At 47.4% G+C, this 15,266-nt stretch overlaps 1 protein-coding gene across 1 annotated transcript; it reads left to right on the top strand.

Annotated features, from left to right (window-relative positions):
• The first annotated feature begins 5,829 nt into the window (after positions 1 to 5,829).
• On the top strand, positions 5,830 to 12,761 carry BARHL2 (BarH like homeobox 2). Its single transcript, XM_087930143.1, has 3 exons — positions 5,830 to 7,399; positions 9,404 to 9,629; positions 12,282 to 12,761. Exons 1-3 carry the CDS (start codon positions 6,817 to 6,819, stop codon positions 12,592 to 12,594), a joined length of 1,122 nt encoding a protein of 373 aa, XP_087786269.1. The 5' UTR covers positions 5,830 to 6,816; the 3' UTR covers positions 12,595 to 12,761.
• Positions 12,762 to 15,266: the final 2,505 nt, after the last annotated feature.

The raw sequence follows: 15,266 nt of genomic DNA, 5'->3' as shown, positions 1-15,266 counted from the left end.
CAATCCACAGCTTGTAGAAACGCTTGGGTTAGAAACCTTTGGTGTAAAATCAGAGAACTAGGACGATCTTAAGAGCTCATTGAACTAACATCCGCACTGTTTTCCCCTACTTGGTATCCTCTAAATTTGCTAGGCTATAATTTCCATAATGTATTAGAGTTATACAGAAGACACTGGGTTACACACTCTAGAATACATTGTGTCACAGTGAGCAGGGATTGCTCTATGTGGTTGAAATCCAAAAGCCATCCCACCAACCCCATCTCACTAATTAACATATATTAATTTATTTCCAATAAATTAACAATGAATCAATCAATTAATTACCAATTAATAATAATTAAGAATTTATTTCCAATAAATTAATAGGAGTTAATCAACTGACTCATTCCTGGCCCTGTATGTGATGGATCTCCACCAAGACACTCAAGTTTTTTGTTTTTTTGTTTAACTCTGAGTCCTCAGAAGAAGGACCAATCACAAACCACTTCCAAAAATGCTGCCAAGAAATCCTGGAGCCCCCCCACCCACCCACCCACCTTAGGAAAAGGTGAATTAAAACTGTTTGAATGGATATCTTACATTAAATCAATGATGAGGACTGTTTGTATGACATGTGTGACTCTTTAATGTCATACAAACAGTCCTCATCATTGATTTAATGTAAGATTAAAATGTCACACATGGAATAAAATTTACACTGAAATCAGAATCTTTCACCCAGAGTCTTTTAAAGGAATTTATATTCATGTTGCATCCTAACCAAAATAAGTTCTTGGTCTTTTTTTTTTTTTGCCACCATTAGTGATAAAAAGCCGTGTCAAAAAGTTTTTGCCTAATGGCAAATAAGTCCACACAGGCAGGTTTTGTGAATTCTAATTAATCAACAACTTAGTTAACATGAATATTGGACAATTTGTTCCTATGGAATGTACTCAAAAACACTCTAACAGCGGTTATGGGACTCAGTGCCTGGCAAACACTTTTTGCTGTCCAAAAAAAGAACAATAGCCAAAAGAATAAATAATTTTGATTCTATTTATTGTCTTGGACGTCCAGAAGTTCTTGGAACATGACGATATTTTGTGATATTTTTTTTTGAGCCGGTTTGATCAGGTTTTTAAAATATGCTTTGAGAAATTTGCTTCCTGTTTACATTTTCCTGAAACTCAGGAAGATTGTGAAATGGTGATTTAAAAGCACACGCTTTTGTTTCTTTGCTAGACATATTTAACTACTGGGCGGGGGGTGAGGTGTGGGGAACTGACAAGTACGTCTCCTAGTCTGACCAAGAGCTTTCTGAAGACAATAGAGGCCTCTATTGTCGCCGCCTTGTGGCAAAATATTAAATTGCGGCTCTCCAGAAGCAATTTGGACTGCCGTTCCCAAAACTTTTATTTTAAAAAGAGGAGATGCAGCCACATAGTATTACCGTCCGTGCCTGGAACTCTCGTTAAAAACGATTTCCTTTCCAGCACCTTTTTTCCCCCCTTGTTATTGTAAAATTTAAACCATTTTTAAAAATAATTACTTTAGAACAAATAGCATCCGTTAGACTGGTCCTTATTTTGATTGTGGGGGACAAGGTGTATAGGACATAGGGAGCATAGTAAGTTTCACAATGGAATGGTATCCATTGTGCAAATTTGAAAGCAAAAGCTCAAAGAAAGAATTTCCTGTTTGAGTGAATGCATAAGACGATCACAACACACGTGTTTAAATAGAGAAAGCAACTTTATTTGCTCCTATAGAATTTTCTCTTCCTGGGCATGTTTAGGTTGCAATCTTGTGCACAGTTACCTGAGAGAGAATTTAAAGGATATTAGTTCTGAATCAGCAATACCTGGGATTGTGTAGTTGGCACAAATGACCAGGGATGAAATTAGATCATTGATCATAGTTTTTTTTTCTACAGTAGATAAACTGGAGAACTAGGTTAATCCAAATTTGGGAGGGAAGCATGAATAGCGGGGGTTCTCCTTTAGCTACAGGCACCAGAGATGGGGGTTCAGATTTGAATATAAATAGCAAAACTTCCTTGGCTGTCTGTGGTGTCCAGTAACTATCCTAAAAAGGGGAAACAAAGAAACCAATAAACGAACAACTCACAGAGTGAATCTACAAGATTATATTCACAATAACCCCAGGCACGAGCAAAACGACCAGCTCCACAGCCGCCTGCATCCAAAAACGTATCTAAATTACTGGCTTATTCAACCCTAATATATATTTTTTAATTTCCCCCCTTGCCCTCTACTTTCTCCTATCGGGAGGTAAATGAATATGAAAAGCAGACAAATGCCACAGTCAGGTTTTGTGATAAATAAAGATCTGGGATAGCAGTTCCCAAAATGTCCACCAAACCCCCATATCCGGTTGAAACAATGTCCGCGTCTTCCCCCAAATAAGCCATATCCACTCTCTGAGCTCCGAATTATACCGCCCGCGCGTTGAGTTCAGAGACAAACGCGGAACAAAACCTCTCTTTCAAATCTGCCCCGCGCTCCCATCAAGGGATGGTAAATTTAGCCTGACTACAAGCAAACCCATTGCTCCTCAGAAAACCAGGGATCCCAAATGTTGTTGCATGCCTTCTGACGGCTCTTGTTTTGAACTTTTTCTGTTTCAAACTTTCCTTTTGAAGCATTTAAAAAGTCCTCCCCAGTAAAACGTCCATCTCCATCAATATTTCAGCAAGGGATAAAGTGGGCAGCTTTTAAGGATGCATATTTCTCCCATTTCCTCTATTCATTTTGCGGACGTTCCCATCCTGAAGGAGGTATTCTATATGTCAACATTGCTAATATCTTCAGAGTCTGAAAGGCAAAATCGCCTGTGATGCTGTTTTAAAACAAACGCACAGAGGAATGGGTGGCAGATCAACCGTTCGCTTTTCTCAATTGAATTACGGTCTCTTGCCTTGCCTGTTTCTTTCGTTATTTCCCAAAAAGAAAATGTTTATACCCAGGCAATGACTACTTCAAAGAATTTAGTTCTGAAGGGACAACACCGAACGGTTTTAAATACGGTTTTCAGTTTGGACCAACGGGGGAAAGAAAGTCACGTTGGAAATACAGAACATAGTTATCTAACCCTTACTTAGTTATCTAACCCTTACTTGGAAAAAACATATATATATTTTTCGGAGGGAAATCGATCCACAAGAGCAAGTGCGTTGGCTATATATCTTTCAGGGTTGAAAAGGGGGAAAAAGACTCACGCTGCTCTAGCCAAATTGCAATTCTCTGCGTCTCTTCCCTCTCCCAATAACTTCCGCCTTTCATCTTTTCTTTTTTTAAAAAAATCATTTTAAAGGGTAAAGTTCTGAATGTTACCACTTGTTTGTTCTCGGCCAAATACCACCAAAGGGGCAGCAATGCCCAATTTCCCGGCGGATCCACCCCCGCGCCGCAGCCAGCAATTCGCCCGCTCTAACGCCAAGCCTCTCTCAGCTTGGCCCGCGAGAGGAGGGTGTCAGCTGGGGGAGAACGCGGGGCGCAAGTTATGGACCCCAAAAGGCGCAGTGGGGCTCCACGAACAGCTCGAAGTCGTCTGAAGCCGCTTTGCCTTGACACCCAAGACACCCCCCCCCTCGCTTTCGAAACCTCAATTCAGGCGTGTTGCTTTCTTCCACAGGCTTTTTCCTTTTCTCTGGTCTTCCCTTCTTACAACACACCCAGACCCGCACCGCCAACCCAAGGAACGTCAGAACAATCTTTCAAAACCGTCCGGTGTCTTTTGAAACTTCATCGATTCCACCTTCTCCTAAATCTTGACCTGCCTACCTTTCCCGGCCTTGAGAAACTTCCGAGCTCATTCTTTTAACTCGCAAAGACGCAGGTGCGAAACTCTGCCCACCCCTCTCTTTCTCTCTCTCTCTCCAGCTCTTTTATATTATTATTATTATTATTATTATTATTATTATTATTATTATTATTATTATTATTATTATTATTATTATTATTATTATTATTGAATTCCCTCCCCCACGGCTTCCTTACGCATCTAATTTTCCATGAATAGATTTCGTTCGGTTCTTTTTCTGGAACCGAAAGGTTGACACGTTGCTGTGGGAGGAAAGGAAAGGAACCACAGCCTGGAGGAAAAGAAGGCGGACGGTGGGAAACAGGGAAGGGGGTGCAAGCGCTTTCCTTGCAGGATCGTTCGCTTTCCCTCTTCGATTCCTCGGTGCCTTTAAAATAAAAAAAAGAAAAAGAAAAAAAGGCGTAATTCGGAATAAAAGACAACACGCCGAACTTTGAATCATTCATTAGCACCTTATAATTGCTCTGCTAATTAGGTTGACGGTACTTAATCAGGAGGAGCAATACGGCGTCTTGTCCCTGGCGCTTCCCATTACCCTGACATTCGACAAGGGACAGGTTCGAACCGCCGCGGCTTCCTAGAGACGGAGGAACCACGAGCTGCGAGCCTTTTCTTCCCGAAGTGCGCGCGGCGTGTCGGCCCTCAACTGGGTCGGTTGCAAATAGAAGAGGCGCTGGAAACAGCAACCGGGCAAAGACAAACCAAGAACGAGAGGCGGGGAAGGAGAGGTGTGCGTGTGTTGCGGATGGATGGGTGGATGGGTGGCTAAAACCGCGCTCTGGATGGAGACCCAGAGCCGGTGGTTGCAACTAAGCCACAGACCCAAGTCTCTCGTGCAGGAAGAAGACCCACCCAGCTTGCCCGCTGCCGTCCTGCCACCTGGCTTCACGTCTTCTCCAAATAAGCAGGCGGTCCGGGTCTAGACCGAGGTTTATTCCCATCCCACCCCCCTCAGGAGCCGCTTCCCTTTCCACTCCCCGTCCCTTAGGAAAGGAAGCCAGGCGTTTTCGGCCCCGGTTGGCTCCAAGGGAGACGTTTGGCCCGGCCTCGCACTTCGTTCCCTAGTTCTTCGGTGAAGTTGGACCGCTTCTCCTGCCTGAGGACTGTGGTGACAAACGTTTCTGATCTTCCAAAGGACGCGGCGGGAAGAAGCCCTTAGTAAACCCTGCATTTTAACTGCCATCCCAGTTGGGGAAAGAGATAGGTATATTTACTTTTGTAATGACCCCGTATATAGAAAACTTCACAGCTCGAAATATCGCATACTCCCTTTCTTACACGGATATATTCTCTTAAATCTTCCTTCTTTCCTTTCTCTTTTTCTTTCCTTCCTTTCTCTTTTTCTTTCTTTCCTTCCTTCCTCTCTTTCTTTCCTTCCTTCCTCTTTTTCTTTCCTTCCTCTTTCTTTCCTTTCTTCCTTTCTCTTTTTCTTTCCTTCCTTCCTTCCTTTTTCTTTCCTTCCTTCCTCTTACTTTCTTTCCTTCCTTCCTTTCTTTTTCTTTCCTTCCTTCCTTCCTCTCTTTCTTTCCTTCCTTCCTCTTTCTTTCTTTCCTTCCTCTCTTTTTCCTTTCCTTTCTTCCTTTTTTTCCCTTCCTTCCTTCCTCTCTTTCTTTCTTCCTTTCTTTTTTTTCTTCTTTTTCTTCCTTTCTCCCCCTACCTTGATTTCTGTTACCAAACAGATGACCATTGGCATGCCAGAGATGATGATAACCACCCATTTACATTCGGATAGTGGGAACGGGGAACGAAAGAGAGGGAGGAATCCTAAAGGTTCTAAAAAAGAACAGTCCCAGTCCCGAATCTCACAAGCCCCCCCCCCCGCCCCCCCTCCGGTCTCCCTCTTCCCCTCCCCTCCCCTTTCTTCCTTCTCATTGGCTGCCGACCGCCGAGGCGTCAAGTTCGGCCGCCGCCTCCACCAATCAGAGGCCGTTCCTCGACGGCGGCCTTAAATAAAACAAACAAATAAATAAATAAGGAATATATATATTTTTTTAAAAAGGGGGGAAAATCCCGAGCCTTAAAAGAGGTTGGATATAGAGCGGCGAGCAGGCGAGCGGCGATGGCCGTGACGTCACGAGCGGACTCGCAGGAACCCGAGAGGAGCTAGCGAGAGCAGGGCAGCCGCCGAGCCTTCTTCTTCCTCTTCTCCTCCTCCTCCTCCTCCTCTTCCTCGCCTTGCTCCGCCACGCCTCAACTTTCCAAGAAAGTTCAAGAACTCCTGGGCGCCGGCGAGAGCAGCGGCCCGGGAGCCCGGCGATCGGGCGCAGCGTCAAGCAAGCGGTGCCGGGTGGTCCTTGGCCGGGACGAGAGCGAAGCCTCCGCCCGGTGGGGGGAGAGCCTCAGCAGCCGCTTCCCCGGCCGGCAGCGGCGGCTCATCCAGGCAATGCCGGCTGCTCTTGCCCGAGCGGCGCGGCCGTCCTGAACAATAAGCGGAGCACCACGTGTGGGCGGAGGAGAGCGAAAGCCAGCGAGCCTCTTCGGGGCCTGAAGCCCAACCGGGTTGGCGCGGCGGATCTGGCGTCTTCCTCCCGAATCGGTTTCCCGGCTTGCCTTCCTCCTTTCTTGGCTGGCTTCGGCGGCTTTTCTCCTGCTGGCTTCTCCACACCCCCCCCCTCCTCCGCCGCCTTCTCTCCTCCCGTGCGTGCGCCTGGTGCATGTGCGCGTCTCCTCGTCCTTCGCCTCGTTTCTCCCTCCTTCCTCACCCTCCCTCCCTCCCTCCTTCCTTCCCCTCCCCCCCTCCTTCCCCATTTAAATTTTGATCGAAGAGATTCGCCTCGTCCATAATTGATCCGATTGGGTTGGTGGTTCGCCTTTTAATCGTCGATCGATCGCCTTAGAGACGGCCCTCGCCTTCCTCCCCTCCCCCTCCACCGCCAACCCCGCAAAAAACACCCCCCTCCCCAGTCCGCGCAAAGAGAACGGCGTCGGGAGGGGGGGGGGAGAAAAAAAAGCGGGGGGGGGGATGAAGGCGCTTCTTTGAACGGCCACACCATGGAAGGATCTAGCACTTCCAGCTTTGGAATCGACACGATTTTGTCTAATCCCAGGTCCGGCAGCCCGGCGATGATGAACGGGGACTTTCGGACGGCCCACGGCGAGGCCAGGGCGGCGGATTTCCTCACCCGGGCCACTCCGTCCCCTTGTTCGGAAATCGACACGGTGGGCACGGCTCCCTCCTCGCCGATCTCAGTCACCGCCGAGCACCCCGAGCAGCAGCAGCAGCAGCAGCATTTGTCGCCTCAGCATCACCACCTTCACCACGGCCAACATGCAGAGCAGCAACAGCCCAAAAGTTTGCAGCCGTCGCAACAGCAGCAGCAACAGCAATTGGGTTCGTGTAGCTCTGCCCCCAGGACTGCCACGTCTTCTTTTTTAATTAAAGACATTTTGGGAGATAGCAAACCGCTGGCCGCCTGCGCCCCTTACAGCACCAGCGTCTCCTCTCCCCACCCGACGCCCAAACAAGAGAGCAACTCGGCCAACGAAAGTTTCAGGCCGAAGCTGGAGCAGGACGACAACAGCAGAACCAAGCTGGACAAACGCGACGATGCCCAGAATGAGCTGAAATGCCACGGTGAGTTGGGGACGGCTGGGGAGGGGGCTTCGAAACGCTCGCGAGCGCGCCGGGTTCGAAACGGTGGTGAGCGTTCTATTGTTTACGTTTCGAACCTTCGCGGTTGTTTTCATTCCCCCTCCCCCCCCCCACGCGTTTTCAAGCAATCGCTTGTTCTGAAAACTTCGAGCCAACTTGGAAGGGAAGGTTGGGCTGCGAATTCGCTAAGAGGCTCCAGCAACCTGGAAAGTATTCAAAAATAAAATTTAAGTCCCGTAAGAAAACGATAAACACAACCAGGTTATTTTGCAAAAACTCAGGAATCATAATTGTTCCCCCTCTAATTTTTATTAGACAATCCATATAAATGGACAATTCATATAAGTATAATTGTCTATCTTATCTATCTATCTATCTATCTATCTATCTATCTTATCTAATCTATCCTATCCATCCATCCATCCATCTAAATATATATTTCAAACTGAAGCTCCGTATCCCAGCCCTTAAAAGAAAAGTTGATACGAGAACAAAAAGAGTCTGCAAGTGTGCACTTCAACAATACCAAAAATGCCAGCTGGGATTACTAGAGATTTTAAAATGCAAATGCACATTATAACATGCGATCTGCATGCATAATTTCTAAACATAGCTCTCACAGATTTAAGCAACATTTAATTAGCAGGACAGACCTCCTAAAGAATTTATAATAAAATGTGTTTTTTTAAAGCAGGGAAACAAACCAAATCCAATCGGGGTCCTTTTTTCCCTCTCTGTTCTGGTTTCTTCCTTCCTTGAAATGTTTCTTCCTTTGGAGTTAGCACTGTGCAATATTTTTACAGCCGTTGGTTTTTGTGTGATACTTTAGTTACGTTCTAAAATTCAAACGTACATGGTGTGCTCGATTCTGCCACTTCCTGGGGGGAAATAAAAGACGCCCCCCCTCCCATTACCAAGGGAATCTCACTTAACTGGAAAGGCGTTTTTTTTTTAAACGTTGTGATGAGAGAGGACGTATTTCACTCATTTTTCAACCTTCAGATATTTTGCAGTAACTAATAGGACTCCAATTCAATTTGCCATTTTAGCACTAACATATGAGCGTCTAGAACCAGATGCGGAGTTTCTTCTAAGGTTTTTTTTTTTTTTTTGGGTGGTGGTGGTTGTTGTTGGTTAGTTGGTGCACCAACCTCCCCAGTGGGTCAATTAGAGAGATTATTGTTCTCCCTGCAGGGAAGATCAAGGAGAGCACAGGAAAAAAAAAAGAAAGAGAGGGGGAGAGAGGGAAGGGGGGAAAGGGGGGAGAGGATGGTGGTGGTAGAGAAAAACCTCGTACAAACACAGATGGACTGACGTATCGATTTCCTAACATTACAGCTTAAAAAAAAAATCTCCCCCAAATAAGACTCAAAGATTCCAGGCCAAATCCGATAATATTCCCGCTGTCACCTGAGATTGTGAAATCCGGATCTCTTTTATGTACCTGGATGACAAACACTCCAGGAAAAGCACCCAGGCTGTTGCCATGGCTTGGTCGTAACCCGTCTCAGATGTGCATTTGGAAATCTGAATTTGGCCGAGGGAGAAAGTGAGGAAAGGCGGCTGCGGCGGAGGAAAAAAAAAATCCCCTCCGGTAGAGGGGCTGGGGGAAAGGATATTATTAGGAAGTTGTGTGGCAGGAGAAGTTCTCACTCCAGAAAAAGGGTACTACTTCTTCCCTCTGCTGGGTTTGTTCAGTGCTTGAATTGCAAGCTGAATTGCCAGCTTCCTAATTTATTTCTGTGGCAACTTGTGGTCTACATGCCGCCTTGTGCAACCTAGGGGAACCAATAGGTTGGTTCCTAAGCCGTCTTTTCCAACGATCCGTTTGGATCCAGAAGACTCCCGCACAGGGGAACGGTCCTGTTCAGGCTTAAGTAAGGTTTTTGTGTGTGTGTGTGTGTGTGTGTGTGTGCACGTGGGGTTAGTCCTACTCCCACCCCCACGCTTTTCTCCCCTAACCTTCTCTGTTTTGTGTCTTCTCAGGGGCAAAAGAAGAGGGGGACCGTGAGATTTCCAGCAGCAGGGACAGCCCCCCGGTAAGGGCCAAGAAGCCTCGCAAGGCGCGGACTGCCTTCTCCGACCATCAGCTCAACCAACTGGAGAGGAGCTTCGAGAGGCAGAAGTACCTCAGCGTCCAAGACCGCATGGACTTGGCAGCCGCCCTCAATCTGACCGACACCCAGGTCAAAACCTGGTATCAAAACCGGAGGTAGGGCAGGCCTGTAGGGACAAAAGCTGGGGTGGGGCGAGCAGGTGGGTGAAATGGGCAACACTTTGACTCAAAAGAAATCGGGGTGGGGGTGGGGATGCTTTGAAACAGTCTGGTCTTGCCCACTTTGACCCAGAAATAAGCCTCGTTATATCCTGTGGAATTGCCTCCCGGGTCGGTGTGGGTGCGACGCTCGGTCGTGGTTTTCCCCTTGCCATCCTCTGCCTCATCCACGTAAAAAGGAGTTCAAAACAGGCCTCCAGGGGAAAAAAAAAAAAGGATAGGAGCGCGATCTCCAAAGCAGAGCTTCGAGGGGCTTATTTTGGGGGGGCAGCTCTGCCATTTCCTTTGGAAAGGCAAAGGACATCTGTCTCCACGCATGGCCTTTCTAGTAGAGGGCAGTGTGGGCAGTGTTTGCTCGTCTCACTTTGCATCTCCGTCCTTTCCACCCCCTCTTCCACGCTGGCGTTCACCACTTCCCGCGGGCCAAGATTTCAGTGGCTGTTTCCAGGGGAAAAAAAAACCTTAGCAGGTGCATTCTCAGAATAGGCTTGGTTAGTCGCCGTAGTTTTTTATTCATTTGTTTTGGTTTGCTTTGTAGCTAGGCTGACACGCAAACCTCAGCCGAAACTCCTAGTTAGCTATCATTCATTGAACGGTTGTGAATTCATGACACGAGTTAACATTCCAAGAGGGCGGTTGTGCATACACAGGGTTGCTCTTTCATTTTCCTGTCGCGTGTAGGTGGAGGAAGTCTTGAATAGCCACAGGAGAAAAAAAGAAATAGAGGTGAACAGTCTACACACTTTATTTCTTTATTTAGAGTTTATTTCTCTGTCCCTGCTAGCAAAGCAAAGGCCGGAGTGTAGGAGCAAGGAAACCACGTTAAACCGGGACAGCGCTTCTGGGAAAAGCTCAATAAGTTTCAGGCTGGGTGGGATTCCCTTCTGGAGGCCCCCACCTTACGTCTGATTTGGCATTTTCAGACACCCAGATTTGTAATTCAGTCCTGGGTTTCATTTTCTCATTTCTCCAGTGCATTTGAATCCTGATCTCAGTGGTTGGAAAATGAAGACTGGCGAAGGAAGTCTAGTCGCCAATGTCTGGTGTTATTTTTTTTTAATTTGTTGTTATTATTATTATTATTATTATTATTATTATTATTATTTTAAAGAGAGAGGCCGAAAGGAGGCAAGAGAGCGAGGAAGGCCTTATATATGAGAGCAAAATGTGTTTTTTTCTAATTCTTGGCAGAGGAAACGCGGGCTGGAAACCTCTGTCCGGTTTGTCATCTTTGCTATCATTTTCTGTCTCATTTCATACGGTTGCAGCCACCCTAATTATGTCGGAAAACATTAGCGTCATTTACAGCCCAGCTAAACAGGGAGCTCCACGCTTGTTAATTTGGCTGCGTTTCCTAACGGCTGTGATTACCTCGGTGTGGTGGAGCGCCTGCTGAAAACAAAAAACAAAACCCAACCCCACCAATGCTCACTGCCAGTTAGCAGAGCTAACATGCAGGTTCTGCTTTAGGAAGGAAGGAAGGAAACGGACTTGTCCGGAAGCGGTATCTTCATCTCAAGTGTGTTTTGCAATGTACTAGGCGTGAGGCAGGGAAAGAAATGATCTGCATCCATTTGCATGTAGCCTTTTCTTGCAACTGGAGGCCTCTGTCTTGCCCACAGAGGGAAAATTAGTCTTCTTCCATTCCCATCCTTTGCCCCATGGCTCAAAGCAATAGGAGCCTACAATTCTAAAACGTTCAGGATTGTAGTTTCTAGCATCCAAAATCTTCCAGGGGATTTCACTTTTTCCTGCAGGCCATCTCTAAGGAAGAAGAGTAGCATGAAACTCTCACAAGGCTAGCTTTCCCCGCCTCCCCCCACGCCCCCCCCCACGCCCCATTTGCTTAAGTGTTTGCTTGTTTGGGTAGCGGAGGCTGGCCTGATCAGAAGAGTCAGCAAAAATTGGGAATATACTCTGGAGTTTTCCAGAGCGTTTCTTTCCTTCATTGTCCCCATCCAAGCAATTGACTTTTAAATAGCTGGCTGGATTCTATGTATTAAATTAATCTTTTAGCAGAAAATCTTATAATGGGGGAAATATTTTTTCCCCTGTTATTAATATTAGAGAGTAACGTGAATATGAAAAATATAATGACGCCATAGAATTGCATGTAATTAATTATATGTTTGAAAGGAGAATGAATTGTGGATAGTTTATCAGCTGTCATTATCACTTACAGGCCGGCAAGAGTTTGGCTCTCCTTTTGTGTTTGCCTGCGCCTGTGTCTTTGGCTAGCAAATGTTTCCCAGGATTCTTCAAATGACAGTTCCCTCCGATTCCTCCAGTGCTTGTCCCTCTTGTGCCCGCTGATCTCTCTCCATCCCTCATAGTAGCCTTCTGCTTTAAGACCTACCAGCCCTGCAGTGATTCCGCTGCGGCTGCTGCTCTTCCTTGAAAGGACAAGGCCTTGAACGCTAGAGATGCAGGCGAGCCAAACTTGTCTTCTGCCCGAGTCTGTTCCAGCGCGTGTCGGGAGGGGAGGGAAAGGAGGGTTGGTCAGTCCCACTCTCGCTCTCTCCCTCACCTCCCCCACCCCACCCCTTCGGGCCCAGCCGACGGTGTCTCTCCGTTCTCCGTCTCTTGCAGAACCAAGTGGAAGCGGCAGACGGCGGTGGGGTTGGAGTTGCTGGCCGAAGCTGGGAACTACTCGGCTCTGCAGCGGATGTTCCCGTCGCCTTATTTCTACCACCCGAGCCTGCTGGGGAGCATGGACAGCACCACGGCGGCCGCGGCAGCCGCGGCCATGTACAGTAGCATGTACCGGACTCCGCCCGCGCCTCACCCTCAACTCCAGCGGCCTCTGGTGCCCCGGGTTCTGATCCACGGCCTCGGGCCGGGGGGGCAGCCGGCCCTCAACCCCTTGTCCAACTCCCTTCCAGGGACCCCTCACCCGCGGTGAAGAAAAGGCACTGGGCGTCTCCCTCCTCCTCAACACCCCCACCCCCCGCCGACAGATTTCTCCCTCACTACTCTCCCCACCCCCGCAGCAGCCAACTGAGCCAAGAAAAGGAGCCGAGGCGAGCGAGGGGGCGGGAAATGCAAGCGGTTCCTTCTAAGCGACCCGGAGGAGCGACCACTGCTCAGAGCGCAGAGATAGAGACTCTGGAACCCGTTAAGGGATACGGAAGCGCCAAGTCCCGCAGCAGCTCCCAGCCGCTTTGCCGGAGGAGGGGGGGTGGTGGTTCAAGGAGGCTGAGGGGAGTGGTGGCGGCTGGGAAAAGCCGGAGTGCCAGGCGGGACTCTCTTGAGGGACACAAAGAGAGGAAAGAAAGGACGCTTCCCCCCACCGCGGCCCAGACCGCAGAAGACCGAGGGCGAGCGGAGAAGTTTTGCACCGAATTCTCTCACGAACCTTTTTTCTGACTCCGAAGTGGCATTTTTCCGGACCTCTCTCGTCCATTGGTGTGTGTGTGTGTGTGTGTGTATTATATATATATATATATATATTATACATATACATATATTATACATATATATATATATGTATGTATATATATATATATATATATATATATATATATATATATATATATATATATATATATATATATATATATATATATATATATATATATGCTACATACACATTGGTGTGTGTGTGTGTGCATGTATGTATATGTATGTATATATATATATATATATATATATATATATATATATATATATATATATATATACACACAAACACACACACACACACACATATATATATACACACACACACACATTTTGAACAGGCTGACGTGTGAGAAGTGAGATATATATTATTTATTATATGTTGTCCAAAAAGATAGAAAAGAAAAAAAAAGGACTTCTATTCTTTCGTTTTTCAGAGGAAAAAGAAATCTAAGAAACAAACGAACCCCACAAAAATATTCTCTCCCCCGCCCCAAGAGGCTTCTCCTTTCCCAATTTTTTTTTCCCTTTTGCTTTTGTTTCGTTTTGTTTCGGTAAAATAAATGCTTAGATGGCAACAGCAGTTAACAATATATATATATATATCGAGAGCGAGCGACAGAGAGATTTTGATGACTGGAAATGGCAACAACAACAACAAAACCACCCGACGGGAAAAAAAAAGAAATAAACTTTTATCTTTTTTTAAACAAACCTGCAGACCCAGACGAAGCTATTTCCCCTTTGATTCCCGCGCTGTTATTGTTTCGTTCCGTAAAATGGGCCGAGTGTGTCTTGGATGCGTGCGCATGTCTGCTTCTTTCTATGCGGCGGGCTAGGAGACTTTTAATCCCCCCTCCCTCCCTCCCTCCCCCAGTCTGGTTGGTTGCTAAAGAGTTTGTTTGGAGGAAGTAAGGAATGGGTTGTATAAAGAAGTTAAAAAAAAAAGGCAGAGAAGAAGCGAAATCACTGCGACGGACTTGGGGGCTTCCCCCCCCAAAACCTCGGCAATGAAAAGCGGGTTGGGTGAGTGGGCGCATTGGTCATGAATTGGTCCCCCTTTTCCTTGGCTCTCTTTCTCGGTGTTGCTTTCTTGCCGTCGCGGCTAGGTTTTTCTCCCCCTTTCTCTCTTCGTCCTCCTTGCTGCATATGGAAGAGGCAGAGGAGGGCCCTTAAAGGCGGACGGATGTCTGGGAAGCCAAAAGGTGCAACCCAGCCTGGCAGCTGTTCCGAGGCGCTGATAGAAAGCGCGGAGGAACAGCCTGGGAGCGAGAGACGCTCGAGGGTGGCAATTAGGAAGAAAACCCCGGAGCCGCGGGAGAGAAGAAAATCCGCCGCGACCCACAGCCTCGGGGGCCGCTTGTGTGTCTTTCTGTATGTGTGTGTGTGTGTGTTTTGTGTGTGTGTGTATTTTGCTTTGATCTCTTTTTGACTCCCACCCAGGGGAACCGTCCCCTTCCCGCTCGAGGACACGGGTTTGGCTTGGCGTCGGGTCGAGCTGTTTTTTTTTGTTTTTGTTTTAAAAAGTCCGCTCTTTTCTAAGGCCGTTTTTAATCCTTGGCTGGGATGGGGGGGCTCTCCGTAGCGTCTGGCTCTAGGTGCAAAGCGCGCGGTGGGGAGGGTGAGGGGGGGGGATGGGTGGGCGCGAGGGAGGGAAAGGAGAAAAGCCACGAATCCAAGCGAAAGCGAGGCTGGAGCTAGGCCCGAGCTGAGAAAGGGTGAAAGATGGAAACGGGACAGTTCTCAGCTTCTCCCGGGCCAGGCCCCCCCGGCTGGGGCTGCCCCAAGCCCTGAGGAAACAACCCCCCAAAAAAAACACACAACAACAACCCGAAGCAAAGCGCTTGAAAGAACGGGCCTTTGCTTTTCCACCACGCCTTTGGACGTTGGAAAGATATACTGCAATTACCTATAAAACATTCATAACTCCCGTCCAGTATTAACACCTCCTCTGAGGTTTGTGGATGGCTTCCTCCCCTCCTCTTTTTCTAGAGGGTTTTTTTTTTTTTCTTTCTAAAGGAGGAAGAAGGAGGTGAGGGCGAGATGAGGTGTGGGGGGAGAGGAAGGAAAGAGGAAAAAAGCAAGGAGTAGCCTGCGGGTACATATTATTTAGGCTTTGCTAATTAAGGAAGGGGTTGATGCTGCTGATCCTGCTTCGCGGGTCCTTTCTCTTCC

This window comes from Pseudonaja textilis, chromosome 3 (genome assembly GCF_049901715.1).
Source record: "Pseudonaja textilis isolate UNSWEBS1 chromosome 3, rPseTex1.2, whole genome shotgun sequence".
Taxonomy (NCBI): Eukaryota; Metazoa; Chordata; class Lepidosauria; order Squamata; family Elapidae; genus Pseudonaja; species Pseudonaja textilis.
Note: the sequence above shows the minus strand (reverse complement) of the source record. Positions and strands in the feature narration are given on the sequence as shown.